The sequence below is a fragment of the Eschrichtius robustus genome, chromosome 10 (assembly GCF_028021215.1).
Source record: "Eschrichtius robustus isolate mEscRob2 chromosome 10, mEscRob2.pri, whole genome shotgun sequence".
Classification (NCBI taxonomy): domain Eukaryota; kingdom Metazoa; phylum Chordata; class Mammalia; order Artiodactyla; family Eschrichtiidae; genus Eschrichtius; species Eschrichtius robustus.
In genome coordinates this window covers 55,758,369-55,779,463 of record NC_090833.1, presented here as the reverse complement: position 1 = coordinate 55,779,463, position 21,095 = coordinate 55,758,369, and the positions used below count along the sequence as shown (strand labels likewise).

The window sequence follows — 21,095 nt, the reverse complement described above, 5'->3', positions numbered from 1 at the left end:
GGATAAAAATTATGTGATTTCTTTCAGACTATAGATTTAGTGTTTGTTATTCAATAAGTTAGCTAAAATCTATTCTATCAACTCATTCTGAAATATTTATATAAAAATTAGTTAACCTCATTTCATTATATAAAACATTTAATATTTTTACTTGCTAATATAAAAATAAAACTATATGCCAACTCTCCATCTGATTAGTTTTTAGCAGTATATAGCTTTCTTTTTTCATTAAATACATAAGAAAATTTTGACCATGATGAAAATGTTCTGATTTTTATACAAGCTTATTAGTGATTCCCCAAAGTCAAACATCAGAGTTCAATCTCCCCAAAACATTTACTGAAGGAATAACAGGCCTTTTACCATATGCCTTACTTCATAAATTATAATCTTAACTATATTTTATTCTGTATTATTTATTAGAAAATAAGTAATGAGAAGTGGTTTATCTTTTCATAACTTAATTATGAAATTAATTATACTAGATATATATCATCTTAAGCTTATCCTGACTGACCTTGTGGTTAATCTTTCCAGATATGCAGGGAGAAATACTGGGCCCAAAGTTTTAGGGGCTTTCTTTATGACAAAGAATATAAAATGAGGTGTGAAAGCGAATATTTAAAATTAGAAAAGAAGGAATCTTGAAAGGAAGGCACTCTGGTGGATATGCTTTGTTAGCTTCACTGTAAACATGCCTCTGGCACATGTGTTCTGCAATTTATATCTGTTTTTTAAAAATAATATTTCATAACATTAATATACTTACTTGAATTGAAAATGAAGTAAGACCTTTTCTGTTGGAAATTAAGTGTATTTGTTTATGAGGCCTGGCATTGCCAAATAGATTGTAACGAAGGACACTCTTCATTAAGTGACTCAATCTTTGAGGCAGCGCAAGGGTTTGCCATATTTAAATCACATATTTAAAACGTGATAAAAGATGTTATTAAAAACTACTGTATTGAAACTAACAATATTCTGTTTTATGAATGTATCAGTTTAAACAAGATACCTCTAAATGAGAGTAATATCATAATTTGAACTAATTTAATAAGATTTTTGGTATACTTCCCAGAAACAGAAAATGAATGACTCTAATGATTGGGTAGTAAATCCACTTTTGAAAATCAAATGGGTTTAATTCTTCGTTTTCAATGAAACTGAAAAAAGAATGGATCTAATGAAATTGCCAGCTAACAAATTTTACTGGTAGATCACTATATACTGTTTTGCTACGTACGTATCAGAAGGAGTTGCAGAAATGAGTGACACTGTTACGACAAAACTCCTTCCTTTCCCATCTCCTTATTTATACAAAAAAGTTTTCTCCATGTTTACAAATACAGAAATAAAATTAGAATTTATGTTGAATCTGGTCCCATTATAAAAGTAAATAATATTTATCTAAGCATATATGGACTAGTTGGAGGGGGAAGAAAAGCTACATTTATTAAGAAATGTCTCCAACGCAAGAGGGAGGGGATATGGGGATATATGTATACGTATAGCTGATTCACTTTGTTATAAAGCAGAAACTAACATAGCATTGTAAAGCAATTATACTCCAATAAAGATGTTAAAAAAAAATTTTTTTAAAAGAAATGTCTCCAATAAAAAATTTTAAAGAATTATCCAAATTAGTAATTCATTTATATTGCTTTGGAAATTGCATCCTGGCAGTAACTTCAATGATAACTTAATCTAGAAGAAAAAAGTGAATACTTTTTTTGTGGTCATAGGAAATTTTAAAATTAATTTAAATTTATATATGTATTTTGGTTACAATGGAGATAGGTAATCAAAAGATTTTCCAAGTACAAAATATAATACATTATGCAAAATTTTGAGATGGGAAGTGGAAATATAATTTTCAGAAGAAAAAGGAATAATGCAAAGTTTCTATCAAGAAGAAAGTCTGTTCCTATACATTTTTAAGTGGGTGACAATGGGTATCAAATTGCTTTGGTGTCTGGATTTCCTTGTATACATCTAAAAGGTTGATGTACCATACTTCAATGTCATTATTTACAATACTTTATAAAATATATTATTTACAACCATTTAAATTTACAAAGGAAAAAATTAGCTATCAATTTAAAAATGTGCCAGAAAGAATATAGTTTTTGATAATTCTTTTAATGGGTATATATACACAAAGGGTTTGAAAATCAATGACCTAGATTCCTGCAAAAGTTGCCTAACTAGTCTTCTCTCTGCTGTTAGCCTCTTCTTAATACAATGTACCCTCTATACCTCTAGTTCTCAAAACTTTTGGTCTGAAGTCCCCTATACTCTTAAAAGTTATTGAAGTGCCCCCAAAGCTTTCGTTTATGTGGGTTGTATTTACCAATACTTACCATATCAGATTTCAAAATTAAGGAAATGTAAAAGTATAAACCCAGTAATGTTAGCGTAAGTAACATTTTTATAAAAAAATAACTATTTTCCAAAACAAAAAATTTTGTATTTAGAGTAGTATGTTTTACATTTTTGTAAGTTTCTTTAATGTTGGTTTAACAGAAGACATTTTCTGTGAGTGGTTTTTTAAAAAAAGTTTTATACAATTTTTAAAGGTTATACTTCATTTACATTTATTACAAAATACTGGCTATATTCCCCACGTTGAACAATACATCCTTGTAGCCTATCTCAAAGGGCCCTAACTCCTGGGCTGCAGACCAGTACCGGTCCGCAGCCTGTTAGGAACCGGGCCACACAGCAGGAGGTGAGCAGCAGGTGAGCGAGTGAAGCTTCATCTGCCGCTCCCCATCATTCCCCACCACTAGCGTTACTGCCTGAACCATCCCCACCATTGCTCCCATTACCACCTGAACCATCCACTGCCCTCCCCCCACCGTGGAAGAACTGTCTTCCACGAAATCGGTCCCTGGTGCCAAAAAGGTTGGGGACTGCTGGCCTATCTTATACCCAATGGTTTGTACCTCCCATTCCTCCATCCCTATATTGCCCCTCCCTACTGGTAACCACTAGTTTGTTCTCTATATCTGTGAGTCTGCTTCTTTTTTTGTTATATTTACTAGTTTGTTGTATTTTTTAGATTCTACATATAAGTGGTATCATACAGTATTTGTCTTTCTCTGACTTATTTCACTCAGCACAATACCCTCTAAGTCCATCCATGTTGCTGCAAATGGCAAAATTTCATTATTTTTTAAGGCTGAGTAGTATTCCATTGTATGTGTAAAATGAGAGTGAAAAAGGGGTATAACATCTTAGTATTATTATAAAAATACTTTTGACCTCACAAACTCCCTAAAGGGTGTACCAGAGGTCCCCAAACTTTGAGAACTGCTGTTCTCCACCAAAAGTAGAGCTATCTTCCTAAAATATGAGTCTCACCATTATCCCATGGATAAAGCCTCTAATATCCCACCTGCACACTGTCTAATGAATAATGTCTGAACTCACTAACATGGCACACAGAACTCAGTATTATTCCGTTTGTTCTGTGGTAACATCATTCACTTACAACCCTGCTTATCCTGTTGTCCTTGTCATCCTCCTCATGGAATGCCCTTCCTCTTGTCCATCTGGTGAACTATTAATAAATAGTTGAAATGTCATCTTTTAGTTGTGGTTTTCTCTGATTAATTTAAACCCTCAGCAGAATTACTGCACTCTAATGTTTTCGCATCATCTTCATCATTGTTGCACTTACATACTGCATTGCAATGACTGGATTACACATTTGATTTTTCCTAAACTAAGAGACCTTAAAGGTAAAGGATTATGGATAGTGGACCTGTCAGTTGAATTTCCACGCTGTATCAAACTTTTCCATTTAGTTCAGCCTTCCTTGTAAGGCACAGTTCTTTTTTTTCTGATGCTCATCCTATCTTCTTATTCCAATTTCCTTGTATGGTGTTTGGAACACAGTAGGTGCTTAATAAGTAGGTGCTTAATAAGTATTTATTAAATTGTATTCACTAAGTATGCCAAAATCACTGGAGATCCATATAACTAATCATTATGGATTGCTAGTTAATTCCATTTAACTCCTCTAATTTCTCATTCTGGAAAAAAAGAATGAAATTCATGTATCACTGGGGACATGACCAAAATAAGACAGTCAAGTTTAGATAAGTCTTATTTTCTAGTTTCACTTATACCCTAAAAATAATTAGATAATGCTAATGCTCATAATTATCATCAGAATATTCCTTTAAAATGTTTTTAGTATTATAAAAAACTTCAAACATACACAAATTAGAGAACAATGAACAACCATGTACCTGTCACTTAGCTAAATTCATTGCCCACCTTGTTTAATCTACTACTCCCCACATGCACACAACAGTATTTATATGAAATGAGTTCTGGATATGACAGTATTTCAACCATATTTCATACCATAACTATCCCAGTATGCATCTCTAAAACATAAGCAGTCTTCTTTAAAACACATTCACAATGCCATTATAAATCATTCTCCTCTGTAAGGGGTTCAAGATGGCAGCCTAAGAAGACCCTGAGCTCACCTCCTCCCACAGACACATCAAATTTACAGCTACACATGAAGTAACTTTCCTCTGAAAAGTATCTGATAACTAGATGAACAGCACCTCCACAACAAAAGATAAAAGAGACTCATTGAAACAGGCAGGAGAGGCAGAGAGACGGTCCCACCCAGGACCCCATCCCAGGAGCAAATCAGAAGGATCACAAAAATATATAACTTTTTGGAGTGAAAAAAAAGGGAGTAAAGGGATTGAACTGCAAATCACGTACCTCAACCCTTTAGTGCAGCACTGGGAACACGAGCCTCTAAAACATCTGTTTTTGAAAATCAATGGGCATTAAGTCCAGGAGAACCACATAACTGTATGGAACAAAGAACCCGCTCTTAAAGGGCTCACACAGACCCATCTACCCTGACAAACAGCACAAAAGCAACAGTGTGAAAACACCTACACCATAAGTGAGGGAAACCTACTTACTGATCTTAGAGCAGCTGCTAGAGAGGCAGGAACCTAACGGGACTTTCTCTGGAGACAAAAGCACTGGTAGATGACATCTTTGCAACCTCATTCTAACTTGCTGGTGATACAGCTAGTGGGCACTATTTTTGGTGCCCTTCTTCTAGCCTCCTAGCACCAGTGGGTGTGTTCCTCCCACCCTGAACCACAACTGAGCCAAAGCGAGCACCTTGAGTGCCCTGCCTACCCAGTGCAGATGTCACACCACAATTGGGCTGGACAAACACACGATACCCCACCCTCCCCACACAGCAGCTGCACCATAACTGGGATGAGCAAGTGCCCCAAACCCAGTCCACACTATGCAACAGCTCACTACAACCAGCAGGTGAGCACCCCAAATCCCACACATCCTGCATCATAGCAGCGGCCCCACCACAGCTTGTAGGTGTGCACAGTCCACATGAAGAACACCCGTGAGTGCCTGGGTCTGGTGGCCAGGGAGATGGTGCTTCTGGGCCCTATGGATTATCTCCTACACAAGAACAAGACCGGAAGAGGTAGCTTTTCACCTAATGAATTTAGACAAATACAGAAAGTTATGCAACATGAGAAGGCAGAGGAATATGTTCCAAACCAAAGAAAAAGACAAATGGCCAGAAAAAGACATTAATGAAATGGAGCTAAGCAACTCACTCAACAAAGAGTTCAAAGCAATGGTCATAAAAATGCTCATTGAACTCAGAAGAAGAATGGATAAACACAGCAGGAACTTCAACAAAGAGGCAGAAAATATAAGAAAGTACTAAATAGAAGTTATAACTAAACTGAAAAATACACTTGAGGGTTTCAACAGAAGACTTGATGAAGCAGAAGAACGAATCAGCAAGCTGGAAGATGAAACAAATAGAAATTACCCAGATACAGTTGCAAAATGAAAAAAGAATTTAAAAAAGTGAATATACCATAAGGGACTTCTGGAACAACATCAAGCAGAACAGCATTCACGTTATAGGGGTCCCAGAGGAAAAGAGAAAGAGAGAAAAGGTCAGAAAAATTTGAAGAAATAATGGATGAAAACTTCCCTAATCTGGGGAAGGAAGCAGACATTCTGGGTCTAAGAATTTCAGAAAGTTCCAAATAAGATGAACCCAGAGAGAACCATACCAAGACACATTACAATTAAGATGGTAAAAGTTAAGGATAAAGAATCTTAAAAGCAGCAAAAATGAACAAACAAAAAGCCCCCCAAACCCCCAAAACACTACCTATTAAGTACAAGGAAAATCCCCAAATCAGCAGATTTTTCAGCAGAAACTTTATTGGCCAGAAAGAAGTGGATGCCCTATTCAAAATGCTGAGAGGAAAAAATTTCCAACCAAGAATTCTCTACCAATTCTACTAGTCAAGATTATCAATAAGAATTGAAGAAGAGATGAAGAGTTTTACAAATAAGCAAAAGCTAAAGGATTTCATCACCACTAAACTGGCCTTACAAGAAGTGTTAAAGGGACTTTTCTAGGCTAAAAAGAAATGGCACTAATTAATAATAAGAAAATATATGAAAGTAAAAATCTCAATGGAAAACATATAGTAAAGGTAGTGGCTCAGTCACTTATAAAGCAAGTATGAAGACAAAAGTAGTAAAGTTAACTCAAATTACAGTAATTACTTAAGGGAAGCATAAAATAAGAATATGCAAAACGCATCATCAAAAATATAAAATGTGGCAGGGGGGAGAGTAAAAATGTAAAACTTTGCTTTACATTTTAAGTTGTTATCAACTTAGAAGACACTGCTATATACATACAATGTTGTATGTGAACACCACAGTAACCACAAAGAAAAATCTTACAGTACACACAGAAAAGAAAATGAGAATGGAATCTAAACATAATACTAAAAAAATCCAGCAAACCACATGGGAAGACAGAAAGAAGAAAGGAACAGAGAGGAACTATAAACACAGCCAGAAAACAATAAACAAAATGGCAATAAGTACATACCTATCAATTACTTTAAATGTAAATGGACTAAATTAGCCAATATAAAGACATATAGTGGCTGAATAGATAAAAAAAAAAAAACAAAAACCAAGACCCATCTATATGCTGCCTAGTAGAGATTTATTTCAGAAGTAAAGACACACAGACTGGATGTGAGGAAAAATTAATGAAAAGAAAGCTGGTGTAGCTATACTCACAGCAGATAAAACAGACTTTAAAACAAAGACTGTAATAAAAGACAAAGAAAGGCACTATACAATGATAAAGGGGTCAATCCAGCAAGAAGATGAAACATTTATAAATATATATGCACACTATGTAGGAGCACCAAAATATATAAAGCAAATATTATTGGCCCTAAAGGGAGAAATTAAAAGCAGCATAATAATAGTAGGGGATTTTAACACCCCACTTACAGCAATGGATAGATCATTCACAAAAAAATCAATCAAAAAGGAAACATTTGGCCTTAAAGGACACATTAGATGAGATGGAGTTCACAGATATGTTCAGAATACTCTCTCCAGAAGCAGCAGAATACACATTCTTCTAAGGTGCACATGGAACATTCTCCAGGATAGATCACGTGTTAGCCCAAAACATATCCCAGTAATTCAAGAAGACTGAAATCACATCAAGCATCTTTTCCAACCATAATGGTATGAAACTAGAAATCACAATAAGAAAATTGGAAAACCACAAAAACATGAAGATTAAACAACATGCGACTAAACAACTAATGGGTCAATGAAGAAATCAAAGGAGAAAATAGAAAAAAAAACCTAGAGACAAATAAAAACAAAAATAAAGCACACCAAAATCTATGGAACGCAGCAAAAGTGGTTCTAGGAAGGAAGTTCATAGCAATACAGGCCTACCTCAAGAAACAAGGAAAGTCTCAAATAACCTGAACTTGCACCTAAAGTAACTAGAAAAAGACCAAAGCCCAAAGGTAGTAGAAGGAAGGAAATAATAAGATGAGGGCAGAAATAGAGACTAAAAAGACAATAGAATAGAACAGATCAATAAAACCAAGAGCTGGTTCTCTGAGAAGATAAACAAATCAAGAAGCCTTTAGCTAGACTAACCAAGAAAAAAAAGGAGAGGGCTCAAATAAATAAAATTAGAAACGAAAGAGGACAAGTCACAACTGATACCACAGAAATACAAAGGATGATAAGAGAATACTACAAACAATCATATGCCAACAAAGTGGACAACCTAGAAAGAACAGACAAATTCCTAGAAACATATAATCTACCAGGACTGAATCGTGAAGAAACAGAAATAGAAAGCCTGAATACTCCTGAATAGTAAGGAGACTGAGTCAATAATCAAAAACTCCCAACAAACGCAAGTCCAGGAAACAGACAGCTTCACTAATGAATTCTTCCAAACATTCAAGTAAGATTCAATACTTTTCCTTCTAAATTTCTTCCAAAAAACTGAAGAGGAGGGAACACATCTCAACATGTTATGAGGCCAACATTACCCTAATACCAAAACCAGACAAGGACACCACAAAATAAAATTACAGGCCAATACCTGGATGAACAGAGATGCAAAAATCCTCAACAAAATATTAGCAAACTGAATTCAACAATACATCAAAACGATCATATCCCATGATCAAGTGGGATTTATTCCAGGGCTGTAAGGATGGTTCAATATCTGCATGAACAAAATGAAGGATAAATACCATACGACTGTCTCAATAGATGCAGAAAAAGCAGCTGATAAAATTCAAACATCCATTTATGATAAAAACTCTCAACAAAGTGCGTATAGAGGGAACCTACCTCAACATAATAAAGGCCATATATGACAAACCCACAGTTAACATCATAACATCATAACATCATACTCAACAATAAAAACCTGAAAGCCTTTCCTTTAAGATCAGGAACAAGACAAGAATGCCCACTCTCACCACTTTTATTCAACACAGTATTGGAAATTCTAGTCACAGCAATTAAGCAAGAAAAAGAAAGAAAAGGCATCTAAATTGGAAAGGAGGAAGTAAAACTGTCACTATTTGCAGATGACATTATACTATATAGAGAAAACCCTAAAGACTCCACGAAAAAAAAAAAAAAAAAACAACTGTTAGAACTAATAAATTCAGTAAAGTCACAGGATACAAAAAAAAAAAAATCAATATACACAAGCCAGTGACATTTCTATACACTAATAGCAAACTAACAGAAAGAGAAATTAAAGCGATCCCATTTACCACTGTATCAAAAAGAATAAAATACCTAAGAATAAATTCAACCAAGGAGGTGAATGACCTGTACAGTGAAAACTGTTTAAGACACTGATAAAAGAAATCGAAGAAGGCACAATTAAATGGGAAGACAGTCCATGCTCATGGATTGGAAGAATTAATATTGTTAAAATGTCCATACTGGGCTTCCCTGGTGGCACAGTGGTTGAGAATGTGCCTGCCAATGCAGGGGACACGGGTTCGAGCCCTGGTCCGGGAAGATCCCACATGCCGCGGAGCGACTAGGCTGGTGAGCCACAATTGCTGAGCCTGTGCATCTGGAGCCTGTGCCCCGCAACAAGAGAGGCCACGACGGTGAGAGGCCTGTGCACCGCGATGAAGAGTGGCCCCCACTTGCCGCAACTGGAGAAAGCCCTCACACAGAAACGAAGACCCAACACAGCCATAAATAAATAAATAAATAAATAAATAAATAAAATTAAAAAAAAAAGATCTCGAAAAACTTGACAGGATGAGGTGGAAACTCATCTTTCTAAAAAAAAAAAAAAAAATGTTCATACTACCCAAAGCAATCTACAGATTTAATGCAATTCTTATCAAAATTCCAATGACATATTTCACAGAACTAGAACAAATTCTAAAATTTGTATGAAACTAAAAAAGATCCCTTGAGAAAGGGAACAACCTTAAGAAAGAAGAACAAAGCTGGAGGTAGCATGCTCCCTGATTTCAAGATATGCTACAAAGCCACAGTGATCGAAACAGGTTGGTACTGGCATAAAAACAGACACCCAGATCAACCAAACAGAACTGAGAGCCCAGAAGTAAATCCATACATATATGGGCAATTAAATTATAATAAAGGAGCAAAGAACATACAATGGAGAAAGGACAGTCTCTTCAATAAATGGTGTTGGGAAAACTGGACAGACACGTGCAAAAGAATGAAATTAGACCACTATTTTACACCACATACAAAAATTAACTCAAAATAGATTAAAGACTTGAATGTATGACCTAAAACCGTAAAATTCCCAGAGGAAAACATAGGAAATAACTTCATTGATTATTACTATAAATATATAAATGACAAACTATTAATAGTTAAAGTTTGAAGTTTGTGCTCCAAAACTTCATTTTACTGTACTAAAATATACTCACCAGAATATGGGACTTTCACCAGGTTCTTTCACTTTGTAGTATTCTTTGCCTTGTGGCAAGACTTTGGTTAAGCCAAAATCTCCTATTTTAACTCTGTTTTCATTCTCCACCAATATATTCCTTGTTGCCAGATCCCTGTGGATATACCTTTTTGTACCAAGATACTCCATACCCTATGAATAAAATAACATTTTTCTTTCAGCTAGCTTTATAAACATGAACAATTTAAATAGTCTTGTATCTTTCTACTCCCTTAATTATCTAAGAAAAACTCTAGAGGACTTCTTAATAATTACTTCAACATATTCTCTTCATCTACAACAAACAGCCAGGATATTAGGTACCTTGCATATCTGAGATGTGTACTGAAGAAGTTTTTTATGATCTATCCGTTCTTTATGTTTTTGGAGATAGTCTCGTAGACTTCCATATGGTAAATATTCCATAATTAATCTCAGATTACGCCGGCCTATTAACACACAAATGAGAACATAACGTTTTACTCTGCTATATTTTACTGATGAACTATTAGAAAACAACTGTTTAAAAATGACTTAAAGATATATAAAATCTGAGTCTAAGGGACTTCCCTTGTGGTGCACTAGATAAGATTCCACACTCCCAATGCAGGGGCCCTGGGTTTGACCCCTGGTCAGGGAACTAGATCCCATATACATGCTGCAACTAAGAGTTAGCATGCCACAACTAAGGAGCCTGCGTGCCACAACTAAGGAGCCCTGGAGCTGCAACTAACACCCAGTGCAACCTAAAAATAATAATAATAATAATAATAGTAATAAAGCATGGCTGGCGTTTTTGGTTTTTTTTTTTGGCTGTGTTGGGTCTTCATTGCTGCATGCGGGCTTTCTCTAGTTGCAGCGAGCGGGGGCTACTCTTAGTTGCAGTGCATGGGCTTCTCACCGCGGTGGCTTCTCTTGTTGCGTGTGCAACACGGGCTTTAGGCGTGTGGGCTTCAGTAGTTGTGGCACGCGGGCTCAGTAGTTGTGGCTCACGGACTCTAGAGCACAGGCTCAGTAGTTGTGGTGAACGGGTTTAGTTACTCTGCAGCATGTGGGATCATCCTGGACCAGGTATCGAACCCATGTCCCCTGCACTGGCAGGTGGATTCTCAACCACTGCGCCATCAGGGAAGTCCTGGAGTTATTATTAAAAAAAAAAAAATCTGAGTTTAAGATGACAAAACCTGATTATAAAATTAAAGGTGATGTAGTAGTTAAGAACAATGACTTTTTGAATCAAAAAGATTTGAATGGCAGTTTTAAAAATAGTTATGTTTTAATCTTCTGTAACCCTTTATGCAAACCAAAATAAGCTGATGAGAAAACTTCCCTTCTCTTCATCTATACTGAAATAAAAGCATCTAATTTAAAAAAATAATATTTTCACAGAAAATTTTTCTTTAAAAATGACATTCCCTTGGCAAGTTTAAGCAAGAATGGTAACCACCATTCTCAGTGAAGAGAATGATCAACCAAGTAGTCAAGGACTTCCTGTAGTTACAGCCCACCAACACCAAGTACAATCTCCAGTCATACAGAATGCTTCTTTCTCTGGGCACTGGAATATTTTAAGTCCAGATCTTGAGGCATTATATGTTTCTACAATACTACCCAGGATGTCAAAAACATACTCTGAATTCCAAAAAGGTATCAATGGGCAACATACCAGCACTGTAGCACACTCCCTTGTACTTTACAATGTTGTCATGTTGCAAGGATTTAAGGATTTCAATTTCCCTTTCAAAGTCTCTGAGGTGCTCTTCAGTACTGTGCTGGAGCTTCTTCACAGCCACCACCTCTCCAGTGTTGTCTTGTAGAGGGTCATACCGGCACATCTCCACACTCCCAAAATTACCCTAAACAATACATCACATTAAGATAGAAATCTCAAGTTTTCTAGAAAAAGTACGAATAAATTCTGATTATACAGGCAATTTTCAGCAGCTAGAAGATGTATCTCGAAACTCACATTAAACAACTTTCAGAACAAGAAAAGGAGATAATATTTCAATAGGTGAGTAGTAAACTTAAATATTTAATTTCTTTAAAAGGAATTACAGGCTGAAATATAAAAACTTCAAAAAAGCATTTAAACAAATCATAAACATTAATTTTTAAGATAAGCCAAGGGACATGCCAGGGAATTCCTAAATTTCTATCACTAATTTCCAGGAAGAACTTTTCTTCTTCACAATATAGCCTTTCATGTCACTGTCAGTGAGCTATATGGAATAGGGTCTGTTACAGACTGAATGTCCATGCCCATCCCCCCAAATTCATATGATAAAGCCCTAACCCCGAATGTGAGTGTATTTGGAGATAGGGCCTGTGAAGAGGTGATAAAGATTAAATAAGGTCATAAGGGTGAGGCCTTCATCCAATAGGGCTGGTGCCTTTATAAGAAGAGGAAGAGACACCAGTTCTCTCTGCCATATGAGGACACAGTGAGGAGGTGGTCATGTGCAAGCCAAGAAAAGAGCCCTCACCAGAAACTGAACCCTACCGGAACCTTGATCTTAGACTTTTCAGCCTCTAGAATTATGAGAAATAAATGTCTGCTGTTTAAGCCAAGGTCAGCCTGTGTGGTTGGCAGCTTCTGTGATTATCTCCCAATGTTCTCTACATTCTGACATTCAAGCTCTTTTAAAATCCCCTCCCCTTGAGTGTAGGCTGGATTTATTAACTCATTCTTAATGAACAGAATATGGCAGGAGTGATAAGATGCCACTTCTGAGATTAGGATATAAAAAGACAATGGCTTCGATCTTGGGTATTTGCTCTCAGCTCACATGTTGTGAGGCAGCCTGTGGAGAGGCCCGTGTAAGTGAGCTTGGAAGCAGATATTCTGAGGCCTTGTCAATAGCCATGAGGTAAGCTTGGAAGTAAGTCTTCCCCTAGTCAAGCCTTCAGAGGAGACTGCAAGACCTGGCTGACACCTTGATTATAGTCTAGTGAGAGACCTTGAGCTAGAACCACCCAGCTAAGTTACTCCCAGATTCCTGACTCGCCTAACCTATGTGATAATAAATGCTTTTTTGTTTTCAGCTGTTACGTTTTAGGGTAATTTGTTGCACAGCAATAGATAACTAATACACCCAAATACATACTTTTTTTTTGTCATTGCTACATGCTTTGAAACATTCCTGAGGCTATTTTACAAACCAGGAATGACAGCAAAGTATTAATATAACTAAGCCAATACATATATAACCCCCAATGTTTAGCTCTGGTAAAGCTGGATCAGAACATTTAGTTTAGATTCAATACCTAAGTGAGGCCTTCATAATATATCCAAGCCAAAATCCAGTTCATAAAGCCACATGGTACAGCATCCTATACTAGCAAGCTTATAGGAAGAAAGAGGGCTTTACCACTATGACTGGACCTGCTAAGAACTAAGGTTTTCTTGGTCTTACTTAAAATATGTAGGCTATGCATGACTGTGTGACCTTTCAGCAGGAAGAGACTGTCTGCTAGTAAACATGGTCCAGTCAACATCTAGACTCTGAACAAGCAGATTAATTATTTCTCTCTGAGATGACTGAAAAAGGACATGGGTGGAAAGGCTTAATTAATTGTTCCTTTCCGTATCTCATAACTAAAGCGGCCTCTACCAAGAAAGAGTCTCATGGTCAAATTAATTGGGGAAAACACTGTCTAATTTATCCATCTCTTGAAAATGTTCAATGCACAGTACATGTTAAAGGTTCTGAGAAGTTCTTCAGTAAAGACAGCTGTTTATTTAACACAGCATTTCTTCAACATCTGACTACTAAACCTTTTTTCTACAAGCACTTTTTTTTTAACTTTTTATTTTATATTGGAGTATAGTTGATTAACAATGTTTGTTAGTTTCAGGTGTAGAGCAAAGTGATTCAGTTATACATATACATGTATCTGTTCTTTTTCAAATTATTTTCCCATTTAGGTTGTTACATAATATTGAGCAGAGTTCCCTGTGGTATAGAGTAGATCCTTGTTGCTTATACAAACAGTCTTTAAAATTTTGTGGAAAGTGAATGTTAGAGAATCTCTTAAGCCTTTTTTTCCCTAAATAAAATGTTTTACGATTATATTTCAACTATTTAACAATCTTCTGACATCTTACCTTGCCAAGTTGCTGTAGAAATTTCAAGTGTCTCTCTTCAAATTGTGTAGGGTCTCGGTCTTCAAAAGCACCAGAAAACCCTAGGGCACCTATTCTCATATTAGGTAACATGTCATTTTCTGTTAATAGTTCGTAATCTGGAGAAATAAAGAATATTTCTACCATAACCTGGCAAATCCATTCTCTAGGTTAAAATAATACATATTCAAGCTGACCAAAATAATCAGAATGAGTTAGAAATACTAAATACAAATTGATACAGGGCAACTCTAATAGTTTTGATTATGTTAATGGAAGCCTTGAATTATAACCCATAATCTAACATGTTTTCAGTAAAGATTTTTGCAAAGGATAAATGAATACTTTCCAAAATAGGTAGTTTTAATAGTTATAAAGTAAGATTATATGCCGATTTTTGTGATGAGAACAGCAAATAGTATTGGAACAGGAAATACTTATAGGTCAGACAAATGTATATTTAGCTATGTATTTTAAAGGAGGAGAGGACAAACAAAAACAAATCTACTTCATGTTTACAAAATTAATCAATTATAGAATATATGAGAACTAGTTAAAAAAAACAGAATTGTTTTTAAAAAGTCAAGTAAGTCAAATAAACTTCTACAGTTTACTACTCATTAACTGGCAAACTAAAATGAGGTTATTAAAAGGGAAAAAGCCTTTTTTAAAAATGGAAATACTTCACAATCAATGAGACCAGAAAATGTATAAAGTAGGAAAAGTCAAATGAACATAAGAAATTAAGAGGGTCTAAAAGATATCAGGGAACTTTCGAAAATTACAAAATTAGTAAGGATTTATTAAATATAACAAAGATAGAAAGATAGCTGGAGACTCATTAAGATTGCTCCATCAATACGTACCTGGAGTAAACAAACTATTAAGATCTCGTATGATGGCTCTGAAAGAAGGCCTAAAATCTGGTTCGTAATCCATACAATTATTAATAAGATTTGCTAATTCTGTCCACTTTGGTGCAGGAAGCTGGTGCCTATTTTCATAAAACTGTAGTTTCTATAATTAAAGAACCACATGTTGATAATAAATTATAAATGCCATATCAACCTTTTTAACATAAAATGGGCTAAAGAATATCAAATCATGTGCAAGAAATATCAGGGATCACAAGGTAATTCCAACTTCACAGTTTACATGAACTTACTCTTTGAGAATCCAAAGCACTCAGGGGCTTATCTCCTCCACTGCAGATTTCCCACAAAGTGGTACCAAAACTCCATTTGTCTGTTGCCAAATTTAGATTTTTAGGATTTTCAATGCATTCAGGTGGTACCCATGGTATTCTCTCCTGCAGAACTTTCAAATGATAGGAACAAAGAATGGTTAAAGAGTTCCCACAATTAAACAATTCTTATATATGTTAATAATTAATAATTTTTGCTGCATAATTAAGAGATTTAAGAGTACAGAGTCCTTTCTCCTTCACCATATGAATATATATTCTCTTTCTTCACATCCCATTCCAAAGGGTAAAATCCCCCTGAGTATCAGATCTAAGATCCTGTAACATTTTCTGCCCTACAGTCTCTGTCTTCACTTCATATAAAGGCATCAAGTTTAAGTACTATTGGTTGAAATAAGAAACCATGCATCAGTGTACAAAAGTTGATAAATTTGGATTCTAAGTTTAGACATTCAATTAGAGAAATCAGCTAATGTAATGAAATATAATTACAACACTATTTGGATCAAAAAAATGCCTCTCAACTATCTGACTGAAATTTTTACTTTAATTAATTGTGTTAAGGAGAAGGTTATCAACACAAAAGTTTTAAGAAGTCATAATTAGCTGAATAATTAAACTAAATAAAAAATTCAAACTAGATAATATATCTTCTCAAATTTTTATTTAGTGACAAAAGGGAAGAAAAATTTAGAAAAATTTACTTGTGGCTCAAATAATGATATTTAAAAATTTCACAATAAAACTGGATAAAATCCGATATTCCATATATAATTAGGGATTAACACTTTTAAAAAAATCATCTTACAGTACATAGAAACATGCTTATAAGAAAGGAGAAACAGAGACTAGGATGTAACGATAACTTAATTTAGATTGCTAAAAATGGTAACTAAATTCTATTATTAATCAAGAACATGTCAATAAAATAGAATTTGAGAAAAATTAACAGCCTGATCTTTATGCCTCTTTCCAAGCAAAGCTTAATAAAGTTAAATTTGATCCCTGTAGAACTTACTGTCCTTTGGCAAAACTGTAATACTAATGCCAGGATCACTAAGTTTGATGAAAGGAGGATTTCCTGTCTTCCTGTCTTCTTCTCTGATAAGAAGAATATTTTTGGTGCACACATTCCCATGAATAAGGGTTTTTTCTTCCTATTAAAGTTAAATGCATATACATTCAAATATTAATCCACAAATAATTTGAGCACTTAATATGTCCAAGACCCCAAAATGGATTTAAAAAATAAAAATAAAAAAACAGTATTAATAAACATTAATTGGAGGCGCACTTTGAGAAAATAAAGAAATTTTATGGCATCACCGTGCTTCGTGTTTTACATTTTAAGTGAAACAATGCTCTATTCCCATGAAGAAATGAGTACTTTTTAAAAAAATTAATTAATTTATTATTTATTTTTGGCTGCGTTGGTCTTCGTTGCTGCGTGCAGGCTTTTCTCTAGTTGCGGCAAGCGGGGGATACTCTTCACCACAGTGAGTGGGCTTCTCATTGCGGTGACTTCTCTTGTTGCGGAGCACAGGCTCTAGGCGCACAGGCTTCAGTAGTTGTGGCACGTGGGCTCAGTAGTTGTGGCTCACGGGCTCTAGAGCGCAGGCTCAGTAGTTGTGTGGCACGGGCTTAGTTGCTCCGTGGGGCATGTGGGATCTTCCTGGACCAGGGATCGAACCCGTGTTCCCTGCAATGGCAGGCGGGTTCTCAACCACTGCGCCACCAGGGAAGTCCCACGAATACTTTTTAAAACTACTTAATGCCAGTTCACTTTATTAAGCTGAGATTTTAAATAGTATATATTTGTAGGTGGTAGTTAACAGCAAGAAATACTGTTTCTGTTTGGTAGGTGCATTCTTAAGGATCTGATCACTAGCTGGCCCTCTGGTATTCTGCTTCTCTGGCAAAACTGCTTTCTCAATGGGCATAATGTCCAATTACCCACAAATACCATAACAAGGTATCTTCTGCAGGGGTTTTTTGCTATTCATAGTTAGCACATTTTTTTGATAATTTTTGGTTAAATTCTCTGAAGCCAAGATACACAAACTACAGACTGTCCATCAGCAGTTCTAAGAGATTGATGGGATGACAAAACTATTTCTTTCAAAATTGATTTCACATAAATATATGCCTAAAATAATCCCTTTCATCAACTAACACAGATTTTTTTAAATGACTCAACATCCATTTACAGATTTATTTCTTGGTCCCAGGTCAAGATCCTTTCACATTACTTCATAATCTAAAACAGTAAGTTGACAAAAGAATATACTAATTACTTACTAGAAAATGCATGGCCCATGCCAGCTGTTTAGCCACTTCAAGTTTCCATAATATATTTATAGAATTTTTATTCTTTTTCAGATATATATCTAGTGATCCAAATTTTACAAACTCCTGAACCAGAATATCTGCATTAAAATATAATGACAGGAATAAGGCTCAAGTACAATACAGTAAAATATAATTTAAAACTTTTATAATTATATTTATAGTTATATGTGATATTATTATAGGTAAACAGATTAAACTACGTAAAATTCACTAATTTAAAGAAAGGTTAACAGCTATATAAAATATGTATTTTGGGGTTTTAGTTTATTCACAACAGCAAGAGGTAAAGTCTAAACAATTAAATATAAACACAATATTATATATAATTGTACATTATGTATAATAATATGTAGATGTATGTAGATTGAATCCCAAATTGTGATTCTGCTTCATCTAATATTAAAATTAGTTTTCATATGATATACAACAACTTTTGGTGACAAAATTACCTTTGGACCTTGCTGGGTAACTAAAACAAATGTTATGAAAGTTTTGCTGCCTATAGTTAATTTGGAGAGCAATCTACATGTCAATCATAAAGAACTGACTGCAGGGAAATTTACATCAGGGCAAGTGTCAAAAAAAAGATCTAAGCGTTACAATGAGCAAGAGCTTAGTAAAACTTTTTTATGTGGCATGTAAGACCTACTGTATTTCAGAGATACCACTGACTGTCATATGTCCCATTATTATGTGTCATAAAATTTTAAAAATTGCCAATTAAATTATGAAATGCCATCAATTATATCACACTTCCTAAATTCAGATATTTTTAATGTGAAAAAAAAGTATCACAGATCAATGAAATAAGTATAAAAGCAAATGTAAGATCTGGGATTATTTGCTCTAAAACATTGTTTTCAAACTTTGTAAAGAAGTATATTCTTTTTTTCCCCTAAATGAAAAATTACGGGAAATATCAATAAATAAAAAAGAGAAATACAGAACCACTCTAGTTGGTTGGCGGTGAGGGGCAGAACTCTCCACTCTGCATTTAGATTTGGTCCCATTTCATCAGTCCCCTGAGATACCTCTACAGAACAGATTTGAAAACCACTGCCTCGGAAAAGACTATCAATTTTCAAAAACATGAAAAAATGTTATATAAGTATGGATGCATATTTAATCTACATTACTAATGGGAAATTAATTACATAAGTAATTTCTGAATGTAAACTTTTGAGAGTTTTTATGAACAGTTTAAATTTAGCCATAAATTATATCTATATCAACATCCAATCATTTCAGTTAGTTCCATTACAATTCAATCTAACATTTATATGCTTTGTCTTAATAATTTCAGAGATCTGTACTGAAATGGCCAGTTATTACAATGTTATGTTGAACCAGCCATAATCTGTATTGCTATGGTTAACAGAAAAGGTTGTTTTTGTTTACTATAATACTCTATAACATAAGTCATATTAAACTGTTTACTGCATTTTAATTTCATTCATTGGTTTCCTTTTTAAGAAGATATAACTGAACAGTTCCATAGTGTTTTTGGTTTCAACAATATTTAATTCCTGTTAAATTATAGTTTATATTGATATCTATGATCCTGAAATTGAATTTTCTATATAAATAAAAATGGATGTTCTGAGAAAGGCATAACATTAACATAAGGAAGCCAGTCGTTTTACTTACTCTCCTCTCCACAGACACATACTCCATAATTTAAAACCAGATGTTTGTGAGAAAGCTGGCTCATCATGCTTGCTGCTTCAAAGAAAGACTAAGGAAAAGAAAAATATAGAAAAGATGCAAAAGAATTATTTTTTGTGTCTAAAAGCATTCATAGTTCAGAAAGATTCTCTCTGCCATAAGAGAAATGCACTTTCTCCTATTCTTAGCAGGACTATAGATAAGGTTACAATGTGCTCTGGTCCCTTCAGATGGACTTACAACTGCCATCAACCTTGATGTTAGAGTTCATTCTCAGGAAAACCTTGAGTAAGCTTGGTTCAAGCAGACAGCAATGTGAAAGAGCAACAGTGGTACAGGGCAACATGAATGATGCAAGATTAACAGGCTTAGACCCATAGCACCTAGAACAGAGAACAGAGGTACGAACAGAGACAGACACCAAAGACAGTGATGTGGGACTGCAGTAAATGGATGGGAGCTTCAAGTAACACTTCCTAAAGAATTAAGAATGATCGCTGTGCAGATAAAATATTGTAACAACTATGTCAGGAGACTGGCATGGTATTAACATCACTCTAACTCAACTAAACTTTGCCTAGAACTTCTGGGTATGGCTGTTGAAGATCACAATCACCAACACTGTGGTGTTCTGGATTAGAACAACTCTTCAGCTTCTATGTTTCACATTATCTTCTACTAACATCCTTTAAGACATTTTAAGTATCATAAATGTTTGTTACATCATGTTTGGTGATATCTTACTATACTAAGGACTTTGGCAACTGGCAGCTGGGTTTCTGCTGGCTAGCATCTTTGGATGATGCCCAGAGGTACAACATTTCACCTGGAGTGTTCCTCACGTACACTGCCTTTCAAACTTTTTTTAAGTAGATGAAATTATAGAGGAAACCTGTGGAACCCATGAAGCTCTGGGGAGCCAAATTCAAAAACCACTGCTTTAGTATATGCAAAGATGTAATAATACACGTAACACAATGCTTAATATTTAGTTTGGAAATTAGTTATTATGAAAAAATTCCATATTTTTTTAGACTCACCAGAATACATCCTCAGAAAGGTCCTTGATATATATACTTTTAAAAATTACAATTTTGAAAAGCTGCATACATGAATGTGTTGTGTACATATGAGAGCATATCTTTAAATATCATAAACTACATGAACTATAAAAGGAATATACAAACCTCTGAATAGTTTCTATGTGCTTTATCCAGAACTTTTAAAAGAACTTCTGTTTCATGCAGTTGACCATAGTCTCCTACTTCTCTTCTTACACCTTTAAAAATTTTGGTAAAAGTTCCTTGGCCAAGGCTTTCATGCTTTAACAGAAAAAATGGAAAGAAAGAATGAATAAAAATGGAGAAAGAAGTGGGAATTAGGAAATATGTTCAATG

General features: G+C 34.9%; 1 protein-coding gene across 12 annotated transcripts in view; it reads right to left on the bottom strand.

The window, feature by feature from the left end:
- Positions 1-21,095, bottom strand: part of JAK2 (Janus kinase 2) — a 245,921-nt gene that overhangs the window by 5,820 nt on the left and 219,006 nt on the right. For all 12 annotated transcript variants that reach the window (XM_068552633.1, XM_068552634.1, XM_068552631.1 and 9 more), the window contains 10 exons: positions 20,886-21,020; positions 19,681-19,768; positions 17,983-18,110; positions 16,703-16,841; positions 15,646-15,797; positions 15,347-15,497; positions 14,463-14,599; positions 12,021-12,210; positions 10,679-10,803; positions 10,335-10,507 (listed from right to left, as the gene is read on the bottom strand). In XM_068552633.1, the coding sequence (XP_068408734.1) occupies positions 10,335-10,507; positions 10,679-10,803; positions 12,021-12,210; positions 14,463-14,599; positions 15,347-15,497; positions 15,646-15,797; positions 16,703-16,841; positions 17,983-18,110; positions 19,681-19,768; positions 20,886-21,020 (1,418 nt within the window). The remainder of the gene's footprint in view (positions 1-10,334; positions 10,508-10,678; positions 10,804-12,020; positions 12,211-14,462; positions 14,600-15,346; positions 15,498-15,645; positions 15,798-16,702; positions 16,842-17,982; positions 18,111-19,680; positions 19,769-20,885; positions 21,021-21,095) is intronic.